The sequence below is a fragment of the Dendrobates tinctorius genome, unplaced genomic scaffold (genome assembly GCF_039654945.1).
Source record: "Dendrobates tinctorius isolate UK_male_01 unplaced genomic scaffold, ASM3965494v1 ptg000073l, whole genome shotgun sequence".
NCBI lineage: Eukaryota > Metazoa > Chordata > Amphibia > Anura > Dendrobatidae > Dendrobates > Dendrobates tinctorius.
The window spans coordinates 5,492,574-5,505,139 of record NW_027361741.1 but is presented as its reverse complement, the minus strand read 5'-3'; the positions used below and the strand labels follow the sequence as shown (position 1 = coordinate 5,505,139).

Here is a 12,566-nt window from a genome sequence, read left to right as displayed (position 1 = left end):
CTACATCACACAGCGTGGTGAGGGTTCTCTAGGGAGTAGAAACTTACAGGCGATTCCTAGTCTGACACTAAGTGAGTAAATCTATCGGTGGCTCATTGTCAATTTTAACTCTCCAATACATTGAGTGAAACTTCTTTGTTTTTTGTGATCTACAGACCCCTCACATAGGATTCTTTACGGTATCTTTACAGATTACTCCAGTTGCAAACATTTTTATCGGTTGGTATCTATAATACTTCATTGGCATTTATCATAAAAACATTGTACATTTACATGTTAGTCCTCTGTCATAGTCACAATCTTCTTTCTTTTAAGATGAACGAGAATCATTCTCAACACGGATCAGACCATTCACACCATTATCATAGTGGTATCTTAGTATTGAGTGAGTAGTGACGGACCATTGATTCCTTTTACTAATTTAGTACAATCATTGTATTATATATACTACATACGTACTCTCTTCTCTGTCACTCTAGATACATTGCAGATCTATTCAAGAGAGCAGTCTGGGTAGGTTATATACCTTCCCCCCCTTTTTTCCTTCCCTTAATTTTTTTCCTAAAAAATGTTTTTTCCTCTCTTTCCCTATACCTCAACCCATCCCATCCATCACTAGTGCACTACTATGAATACATTGTGTTATCCACTGTATGTTATCTTAATTAATTGTACACTATGTAGCCTTTGACTTGTACTGTACATTTGTATCTGATTTGCAGCTTACTGATGAAGGCTTGTATGTGAAAGCCGAAACGTCTAATTATTGAGACTGCAAATAAAAATCTTCACTTTGCAACAAGTTGAGTGCCAAAAATGTATTATATTATTTATACTGGTGTGGGAACCTTCTTTTGTGCACCAACGCAGTAGTGCCACGATATATTTGTTAATAATAGACACAAACATTAGCCATTCAAAAATATAATTTTAACCTACAAGAAGAGTCAACATTTCAGACTCTTGACCAACTGAAGAAAAAACATAAATTCAAAAGTCAACATATAGATAACAGTCTATTCTTCCTGGATTGCTGAAAATAGATGTCTGGTTAATTAAGATAAAATGCTGCGTCATCACACTATACTACATTACTGGAGGTATTTGCTAATATTATTATTATTACACCTACTATATATTTGGATAGGATTTTTGGAGATGGGAATACCCCTTTAATGTATACCCCTTTATACACCAAAATGATTATAGTACAGGAGTGTGCAGAATAATCGACTTTATCAATCTCTTTCATTAACAGTTTTCCACTCAGGAGCAGCTCTGGTTTACAGTGTGTTAAAATCATATTACAATCCACAGTGCCAGAGACAAAAAACTGAGACACGGAAGGACCAGTGTAATAATTTTTCTGAACAACTGGAGGTTCTTCTTTCTCCACTTATGAGACACTTTTCTCCCTCCTGAGCTCATAACACACTCTGAAAAACATCTCAAACCAATCTTGTTGAAAGCAAGATTGACTGCCACCTCACGGAATTATCCTTTAAAAGCCTATAAAGAGAGTAGAAAAGAGTGAGGATCACACTGAGCATAGTGAGAGAACAGGCAAACACAGGCCAATCCTGCTTCAGCTTTTAGGACATATACCGTAGGATTCACAACCACACTGCTCAATATTGCTGTGTAATAGTTTCTATTCTGTTGTTGCTGATGTCTGTGTGCTACAGAGAAATAGGAGCAGGAATCCATCTCTATATATGTTCTGTCTATGGGAAGCATCATAGCAGCTAGTCTAAACTGAGTAGGTCAGAGACAACTGAAAATTGGAGATAAAGCTTGCAGGATACATATCATATAATGGCCACGTAATGTTTTATTACTCATGTACGCATATGACAACTTATTCTGAAATGTTACTATAAGTGAAAGGTACATTTTTAGGATTTTTTTAATATAAATTGTACAATAAAAAGTTATCTGAAGCTTTCTAAAATCTTTTGCATTTCAATTTCTAACCATTAACTAGATATTTCACTGCTAGTGATGTTAATATTCTTGATTATGTACAGAAAACCGGTATAGATCTTTTAATTTTCTGAAATGGGTAGACTTGTTTAAAGTTCTATACTTTTCTGTGAGTTAAACAGATTGGCAGGGCACATTTCTCTCATTTTCTACAATATATTGGCATACTATATACACACTTTCTAAGTCTCAATGTCTGTGAGGATCACAGAAAAGGTAGGGCTGCCTTTGTTTCCCTGAAGATTTGGCAAAACATCCAAGCGGAAGAATAGATGGTTGTTTGTAGCCACTCTTTGCTTTAGTTAGGGTTCCAGTACACACCAGACTGAAGTCGGCCAAACAAACATATCAGCAGAATTGGCAAAAAATGTAATGTGTATGGTAGCCTCCCGACTCTCCATCAACAGATAATGTTGGGATAGAGAAGGATCCTACATGTTGAATTTCAATGGCCAATCCTTTTGTTTGGTTCTAAGATAATTGCTACCAGAGGGTTCACTTATTGAGAACAAAGGAGTTCCTAGCCGAGCGTTCCTGTGTATGGGGGAGTCAGGAGAGAAAGCTGTTATTTGGCCAATGGCTATCTAACGTGTAGGGGGCCCAGTAGAAGAAGTCTCAAATAACCACCTCAGAATACAATCATGGGTTACTTTGAAAATTCGATTTCTAAACCAGACAACCTTTTTAAGAATAATACTGTAAAAGTCTCAAACAATGTATTATCCAAATTAGTAATAAATGACTCACAACAAAAAAAAGGAAAAATTAGACCTTGAGTTTCCGTAAAATTACTAAAGATTCTCTCTGCAGTGTTGTCAAATTCCGTCGAACTGGAGAAAGCGCCAGATCAGAAGAGGACAGCATCTCTGGGGAGCATGAAATTCAAATTGGACCCGTCCGCACAGATTTGGAAGCAGTGGAGCTAGAAGATGGAACCACAGTGCCAAAGGAATTTGCCAACCCTACTGATGGTAGGAACTCTACTTGGCCACTAAGATGTTTTTTATGTAGCCAGTAATTATTAAATGTGTACAGTATGTGTTCCAAGACTACAGTCTTCATCATGTTTTCTAAACACATCCATGACCTACAGAAAGACATTTTGACTGCATTCCCTCTTATTATATAAATCGGCCTAAACACAATAAATAAAACTTCTATCACAAGCCAGAATTATTTAGCAGCAGCAACAGCAATCTCCTTTAGGACCAATCACCCCACAAAGCATTTTCTGTAGCGTCAGATAATCCTCACACAGTGGAGGAATATTTCTGGGATACTTTGTATTTACACCCCTCTTAAGGTGATGCCACAGCATCTTTATTAGGTGAAAGTGGATATATCACAAGATTTCACAAAAACTTTTTTGATGTAACTGCTATTTTTCCGTCAAGAAAGTCATATGAGGGCTTGTTTCTTTTTTTGCGACAAGTTGAAATTTTTCATTTTACCATATAATGTACTGAAAAATGGGAAACATTTTTCAAGTAGGACAAAATTATGACAATAAATGCAATTCTGCCATTGTTTTATGTTACTTTGCTATTTTAACCATATTCACTGTGTGCTAAATATGACCTGTGAATGAGTTTCTAGGTCAGTTCGATTATGGCGATACCAAACTATCACCGCTTTTTGAATTTATGTTAAAAAAAATTATTCTGAAATTTATGAAAAAACTAATTTTTTTTCTTTGTGTTGTCATTTTCTGAGAAATTTTACCTTTTTTATTTTCTGTTAGTGGAGCTGTGTGAGCTCTTGTTTGTTTTTTTACATTAACCTGGTATGGGAAATTTGAATATCCATGTCAGTATGGCTGTGTAATAGCTTTTCAAAGTGTTCCCACTTAAATGGGAACTGTACTTTCAACAAACTTTCCATAAATCAGTAGTAAAGGTGAATATAAGGAATGTTATATTATGTCTTTTCAGAGAAATGTGCTTCTTTCTCCACTTATGAGAACTTGTTACCCTCCCCATGCTTGCTGAACTCATAATTTGCTTGATAAGATGACTGACTGCACAGTGATCTGTCATGTTACACAGCATATTGAAGTCAATGGATAGGAGAGGGGAGAAAGGAGCATAGTGACAAGCAGAGAAAGAGATGGCGTGGATTCTACCTAGCTTAATCTAGTGCTGGATTCACAGCTACACTTCTCAATACTGCATTATAATTTAATCCATGCCTCTGCTACTTCTATCTGTGCGCCAACAAATGGAAGCCCCAAACATGATACTCCCTACATTAGGCTTCACAATTGGGTTGAGGTCTTGGTGTTTATGTACATTGTTCTAATGCCTAAGCTTATGGTTGTTCATATTTTGTCTCAACTGGTCATAGAACATTTTCCAACAAGTATTACAGGTGGTCTAGAGCAGTAGACCTTTTTCTTTTGGAGAGCAACTGCTTTTTTTGTGGTGTCCTTTCATGAACACTATTCTTAGACTTTTTCTAATAGTGGACACATTTACAGAGGTTTTTGCACTTCGTAGAGTCTTTAGTAGGTCTTTGCTATTATTCTCAAATTATTTCTCTCAATTTCAGAATTACCAATTGTGCTCTTGGAGTGATTTTAACAGAACAACCACTTTCAGGGACAATAGCACCAGATCTGATTTTTTTCCACCGTTAGACTGCTTTTCTGACTCTTGATTTGTGTACATCTTAGACTTTAGCAATGCTTTTGTAGCCTTTTTTAGATTTACGTGTCTCTATAACACATCTTTTGTGAATGTTTAATGACTATGCTCAATAAAAGAACAATACGATCACATTTTACTAATAGTCAATGCAGAAGTATAGGTAATTCCAAAGGGTCCACTTATGTTTTCTGACATCTGTACATGTGATACAACGATCATGCCTTTTATTTGAATGCCAAGGTCATTGACAGTGACAGCCGTGTAGAAGAAGTGATGAAAACATTTAGTAGGAAGAATACAAGTAGAAAATGTTCAAGACCCTTGATTGTAATTATTTTGCAGAAAATATGATTTATGCTATAAAAACAAATAGGGATTTATTAAGATTAATCCCAATCCACTTTTAAAACAATTGGTGAGACTGACGTAAATCAGATAAATGTGCAGATGTTCGCATAATACAGGTTTTTATCAAAATTAGAGACTTTTTTTAAGCAAAAATTCTTTTGCACAGCCCTTGATAAATTCTACCCAAAGTCTTTTACGTGATAGATTTACCTAATCAATTGACAGGGATTAATCATTGCTATCTCCTGTTTAGTAGTCAATTTCCTCACTCGGAGTCTGCTTTATTCTCCCTTACAGACACATTTATGGTGGAAGATGCCGTGGAAGCTATTGGATTTGGGAAATTCCAGTGGAAACTGTCAATCCTAACTGGACTGGCCTGGGCAAGTAACTTTTATATCACAGTACTAAATTTAAATGCATTTAAAGCAAGTGCCTTATTTTTATACACATAAATAATAAAAATATTTGTAATAATTAGTTGAACCTGAATTTACATGGCATCACTAAGTATAGTCATAGTTGAAAGTGTTGACAACCTTGAAAATGTTCCAGAAAATGAGGTACCGTACTTCTCCCAGAAAATTATTTCAATTGCACATGTTTTGTTATACGCATGTTTATTTCCTTTGTGTATATTGGAACAGCACAAAAAAAGAAAAGAAGGCAAATTGGACATAATTTCACACAAAAATGGGCCGAACAAAATCGTTGGTACTCTCAGCTTAATATTTGGTTGCATTCCCTTTGGAATAAATAACTGCAATCAATCACTTCCTATAACCATCAACAAGCTTCCTCACCTCTCAACTGGAATTTTGCACCACTCTTCTTTTGCAAACTACTCCAGGTCTTTCATATTTGATAGGTGCTTTCGCCCAACAGCAATTTTAAGATCTCTCCACAGGTGTTCAATGAGGTTTAGATTCAGGCTCATTGCTGGCCACTTCAGATCTCTCCAGGGTTTTGTTTCCATCCATCTCTGGGAGCTTCTTGAAGTATGTTTGGGGTCATTGTCCTGCTGGAAGATCCATGAGCTAGGACGCAAACCGAGTTTTCTAACAGTAGAATGATATGCTTTACCAAAAAGCTCTTTCTTGGAATCATCTGTCCACAAAACACTTTCCCAGAAGGATTTTGGATTACTCACGTACGTTTTGGCACACTGCAGTCTAGCTTTTTTATGTCTGTGTCAGCATTGGGGTCCTTCAGGGTCTTCTGCCATTTCATTTCATCTAATTCATATGTCAACAGATAGTTCTCACTGATATTGATTCACCCTGAGCCTGCAGGAGAGCATGATTTTCTTTCGAACATGACTGGGGCTGCTTATCAGCCATCTGGACTCTCCTGCGTTTCAACCTTTTTGTCACTTTTTGTCTGCCGTCCACGTTCAAGGAGATTAGGTACTGTTCCATGGATTGTAAACTTCTTGATTATGTTGCGCATCAAGATTTTGTAACCTTGATATTAATCAACAATTTTGGTTTGTAAGTCCGCAGATAGTACTCTTCTCCTCTTTCTGTTCTCCATTCTTAATGTGCTTAATGTGGCACACACAGACACACAATGCAAAGATTGAATTGAGTCAACTTCTCCCCTTTTCATCTGGTTTCAATTGTGATTTTCATATTGCCCACAACTGTTACTTGTTACAGGAGAGTTTAAACAAGCATTACATGCTTGAAACAAGGTTGTTTACCTACAATTTTAGAAAGATGCCCAAAGTTTTGCCCATTTTGGGGGTTTTGTGTGAAATTATGTTTAATTTGCCTTTTTTTCTCATTTTTTATGTTGTTTCAATAAACACAAATGAAATAAACATATGTATAACAAAACTTGTATAACTGCAATAATTAGCTGGGAGAAGTACTTCATTTTCTGGAATAATTTCAAGGGTGCCAACACTTTCAGCCATGACTATAAATGATCAACATTTATCTTTCATTCATCTATTGTACTGGTCCCTATGAAGTGGCTTGTCAAGGATCCCTAAATATGGCACTGGTTACAAAACAACATCTACACAATATTATAAAAAGATGCCACCATGCCACATTGGATGGTAGAATACCATTTTGCCAAATTTAGCAGTAACATATCTGCAAATTCACGATTTCTTACTCTTCTAGTTTAATATACTTTTGACATGTGACTCACAACCAGCATTCAAAGTTGAAAGTGGCTCATAGGGTGTAAAGCCGTCGCGGCCTCTGACCAAGATGGCCTCTCACAAACATGTACTGAGATGCCGATCTCCACCTGCCATGAACTCCCGCAACAAGGAGACTCTATTCTCCACACACGTCCAAGGCCTCACAGTTCTGCAGTTGCTTCTGTTGTTAGACTTCAATTGAAGTCTTCAAACAGAGGCTGGACAGACATCTGTCTGGGATGATTTAGCGACTCCTGTTTTGAGCAGTGGGTTGGACCAGATGGCCCAGGAGGTCCCATCCAACTCTACCATTCTATGATTCTATGACTCACTAGAACCTCTGAAATAGAACTGCAATCCCCAAGAGAGGCTCTCACAAGAAGCATACACAGGTTCATGCTTCACCTAAGTGTGCCAAACTACCAACCCTTGTATAGATGCACATTGACATGCCTAATTCCTTGGCAATTACCTATGCCCTTTTGAGTCATGTCACAGCAAGCTCCTCACTAACAGTATTCAGCAACAAACGCCATAAAGAGATTGTCCGGCCTTAGGTTACGAATCCTCACATCACGTACATTGAGCTCATTGAAGATTTTCTGGTGCCACGAGCTGCGGGCGCATATGTGATGCATACATGCCTGTCTGTTTTTCAAATAAATACTTAATGTGTAAAAGGCAATGGTAGGAAGATGCAAGACCTGAACTGTGGTATTTGTGCAAAGTTTGTGAATGGGTTCCAAGTTATTAGTTTCTCAATATTGATCAACATTCATAGATTTTATCTTTGATATTTCTACGTGACTTTTGTTGACACTTTTTCTTGGTGGTCTCTCTGTTTTTCCTACTTGATGTAGCTTCCTCTTTAATCCTTTGCCTCTTGATTTATGTAGATGGCAGATGCAATGGAAATGATGATTCTTAGTATCCTGGCTCCACAGCTCCACTGTGAATGGAGATTACCCAGTTGGCAAGTTGCTCTGCTCACATCGGTAAGCAGATGCACTGACCACTTCTTAGATCTAATTCCAGGTGTTGCATTGACGTAATATGCGCCTGAGGACTTGCACTTATCCTGTGTAAGCACAAAGCTCTGCTGGCGCAGTTATTGAATATAAAGCTATTTTAGCTGCAGTGGCGCTGTGATAAATTTATACTACAATGCCCTTGGTAATTGAATCAGTTTAGAGATTAATTTTTAGCTGTGTCTTAAAAAATGATAATAAAATATATCTATTTCTTCTTTACATTGTGTCAACCCTCAAATCTATAGGCAGCTAAATCTGTAACGTTTCTTTACTAAAGATCTCATTACGTTGTGCTGGTTACAGTACATATGCTGTGGCCCACTATGAATATCCCCATTTATACTGTATGTAGATTTGCTTTATGCTTTCTAGAAAGGCTTCTTTTTTGGGATGACACTTTATGATGATAGGATAAAATGCAAACTAAATTAAATTAAAATTCTAATTTGTATAATTAATCACAAACTTTCATTGTTTTCGATTTTCCCTTCATTATAGATTAGCAAATAAGCAACTAAAAGCTGTCACTTTACTTCCAGACCTGCAATTGTAAGATGCCACCTTCAGGGATGTAAAGGACACTGTGACACAAAGATTGCTGATGTTCGTGTTCTGCTTTCTCAACAGGTCGTCTTTATTGGGATGATGTCCAGCTCATCCCTTTGGGGAAATCTCTCAGACCAGTATGGTAGGAAAACCGTAAGTCACACAGTCAGATCATTTGTTAGATAATGTTTTGATCAAATTCTATTGGGTTTATCCTTTTTTGACAACTGCTGGTGCCATTTCTTACCAGGGTCTGAAGATCAGTGTATTTTGGACATTGTATTATGGAATCCTCAGTGCATTTGCGCCTGTCTACAGTTGGATTATTGTACTTAGAGGACTAGTTGGTTTTGGAATTGGAGGTGTTCCTCAGTCGTAAGTGTGCTATTGATCTGCTTTTGAATAATAACTTATCAAAATATTGAGTATGGATTTTATTTCTAGTTTATTCTGTATTTTCTAAATAAAACATTTTTGTTACTTTATTGCATCTCATCTTAATTACATTTCCTATATAGCAAATAACTGGATATGATGCAAATTAAGTGTACCGTAATTACGCTCAACAGTCTACACCAGTATTCCCCAAATCCAGTCCGCAAGGCCCACCAACAGGTCATGTTTTCAGGATTTCCTTAGTATTGCCAAGGTGACAATTGGATCACCTGTGCAATACAAAGGAAATCCTGAAAATATGACCTGTTGGTGGGCCTTGAGGACTGGAGTTGGGGAGCACTGGTTAACACCCTTGATTTTCAATCTGTAGTGTGTGTCCCACAGGAATAGATGTCATACGTGGTTTGACCACATAGTATGACTAAACCTTAAATCTACACCTCTCCTTTTTTTTTATTGACCAGAGTGACACTGTATGCAGAGTTTCTTCCTATGAAATCAAGAGCAAAGTGTATACTTTTGATAGAGGTGAGAATGTGTTTTTTTTAACATTTTCATACGGAAATCAGAGTACCACTCCACTGTTTTTTTTTTTATGTCCCCTCAATTAGCAATCAGTTATGTAATGTGTCTATAGTGAGTATATTAAAATACTTACCGTTTGCCATCTTCTGCTATTTCCAGTGCTCCACTGTTTTTTTTAACGTCCCCTCCATTAGAAATCACTTTTTTAATGCATGTATAGTGAGTACATTAAAATAATTATTGGTTATTGTCTTCTGCCACTTCCAGTGTTGTTCTGGTCCTCTTCATGTGACAGCATTTGTGACCAGCCAGCAGTCACAGCATCTTCTGTGTGGACCAGCGGACACTTTCTCAATGTAAATCTGTATGACCCAGACTATGAAGCTAGAGCGTCTTGATCTGAGTCTTATGATCTTACGTTGTACATTGAGAAAGTGATGTCAGAAACACACAAAAATTGCTGTGTGGGCCGTCAAGTCACAAATGCGGTCACACGATGGAGGAGAGGCCAGAGCGGCGCTGGAAATGTCGGAAGACAAAGGTAAGTATTTTTATACACTCACTAATTGGTAACAGAGGGGACAATAAAAAACAAAACATCGGAGTGGTCCTTTAAGACAACTGGAGAAGTGTTGAATGCTTACAAGACTTACTAAAGTGTGAGGATACTCTGTTAAGGATGAGTTTGAGTTATTATTCATATTTCAGTTAATTGTTCACACATTCTTGGTTCTAAGCAATTACCTTTTTTCTTGTAGTTATCAAACAGATGTCAGAGTAATATTTGTCTGCACTCACTTAGGGCCCCGTCACACACAGAGAGATCACTAGCGAGATCGCTGATTTTGTGACGCATCAGCGATCTCTCCAGCGATCTCACTGTGTGTGATGGGGATCAACGAGCGGCCCCCCTGCCGGGTATCGCTGATCGTGCAGGATCGTCCTGGGCCATTTTTTGATCGCTGGTCTCCCGCTGGCCAGCACGCATCACTGCATATGGCAGTGAGAGACCAGCGATCAGCGACGCTGGACGCTGGTTTCCAACGTAAACATTGGGTAACTAAGAGCCGCGCGGCTCTTAGTTACCCGATGTTTACGTTGGAAACCAGCATGCACGCTGGTATCTAGGGTAAACAGCGGGTATCCAAGAGCCGCGTGGCTCTTAGATACCCGCTGTTTACATTGGAAACCAGCGTGCACGCTGGTCCTGATCGCTGGAGGGGCTGTCTATGTGACAGCTCACCAGCAATCAGCCTAATGATGTTGCAGCGATCCCATCCATGTCGGATCGTTGGTGGGATCACTGGGACATCGTTATGTGTAACGGGGCCATAAGACCTGCTAACATGATACAGCTAATCTGTAGGTTGCTCAGCAACATAGATGTGTAAGCAGGACATCCCTATCTAGCATCCGCATATTAGGTCTCCATGATGCCCTGATGAATTATTTAGTGGGCTTGTTTCTATACAGATGTAACCCAATTTGAAATGGTCCACTATGATACGCACTTCCAGTGATACATAGTTCCGAGCAAAAACGGAAGCAAAGGGCAGACAAATTTCTTAAAAAATATATATGCTTTATTAAAGAGTGAATATTAAAAAAGTATATAAAAAAAAAAACAGGAGAGATATCGATGAGGGTCACAACACCAGGGGTATATGGAATTCCCCATAATTAAATGCAGTTTGAGCGTGGTGTCACCAATGATCTGATGAGTGTTAGCACAATATTATAAACAACTAGCTGAAGAGCCCGGCGCTGCCCGGGCATAGTAACTAACTGTGGTTAGTTATAGCAAATTATAATTATCCTCCATCCCATAGTCCCGTGCCCATATACCCATCATACATATCCACGATCCCATAGGCCCGTGCCCATATACCCATCATACATATTCTCCATCCCATAGTCGAGTGCCCATATACCCATCACACATCCTCCATCCCATAGTCCCATGCCCATATACCCATCACACATCCTCCATCCCATAGTCCCATGCCCATATACCCATCATACATATTCGCCATCCCATAGTCGAGTGCCCATATACCCATCACACATCCTTCATCTCATAGTCCCATGCCCATATACCCATCATACATATCCTCCATCCCATAATCCCGTGCCCATATACCCATCATACATATCCGCCATCCCATAGTCCCATGCCCATATACCCATCATACATACTGTATCCTCCATCCCATAGTCCAGTGCCCATATACCCATCACACATCCTCCATCCCATAGTCCCGTGCCCATATACCCATCATACATATCCTCCATCCCATAGTCCAGTGCCCATATACCCATCACACATCCTCCATCCCATAGTCAACCGTTATGACATCATATTGAGCGGCGGGGCTTGCAACCTATGATGACATCAGCATCGCCATGGCAACCATTATGACATCATAATGAGGGGCGGGGCTTGACACACACATACTTTTTCCCCATTATGTAGATAGGTGCAAAATTGTTTGGTGAATTGGAATGCACAGGGTTAAAATTTCGCCTCACAACATAGCCTAGGACACTCTCGGGGTCCAGACGTGTGACTGTGCCAAATCTTGTGGCTGTAGCTGCGACGGTGCAGATGCCAATCCCGGACATACACACATATAAATACATACATACATACACACACTTGAGCTTTATATATTAGATGGTCAACAAATGTATCTGTACATCAATAGCGCAAGGCTCAATTTAATATATAAAGCTCAAGTGTGTGTATGTATGTGTGTGTGTGTATGTCCGGGATTGGCATCCGCACCGCCGCTCATTATGATGTCATAATGGTTGACTATGGGATGGAGGATGTGTGATGGGTATATGGGCACTGGACTATGGGATGGAGGATATGTATGATGGGTATATGGGCACGGGACTATGGGATGGAGGATGTGTGATGGGTATATGGGCACT

The 12,566-nt window shown here is 38.8% G+C and overlaps 1 protein-coding gene across 1 annotated transcript in view; it reads left to right on the top strand.

Moving 5' to 3' along the window:
• Positions 1–12,566, top strand: part of SVOP (SV2 related protein) — a 61,475-nt gene that overhangs the window by 25,900 nt on the left and 23,009 nt on the right. Inside the window, exons 2-7 of the mRNA XM_073582595.1 lie at positions 2,794–2,954; positions 5,274–5,359; positions 8,028–8,126; positions 8,790–8,861; positions 8,959–9,083; positions 9,569–9,632. Of these exons, the coding sequence (XP_073438696.1) occupies positions 2,794–2,954; positions 5,274–5,359; positions 8,028–8,126; positions 8,790–8,861; positions 8,959–9,083; positions 9,569–9,632 (607 nt within the window). The remainder of the gene's footprint in view (positions 1–2,793; positions 2,955–5,273; positions 5,360–8,027; positions 8,127–8,789; positions 8,862–8,958; positions 9,084–9,568; positions 9,633–12,566) is intronic.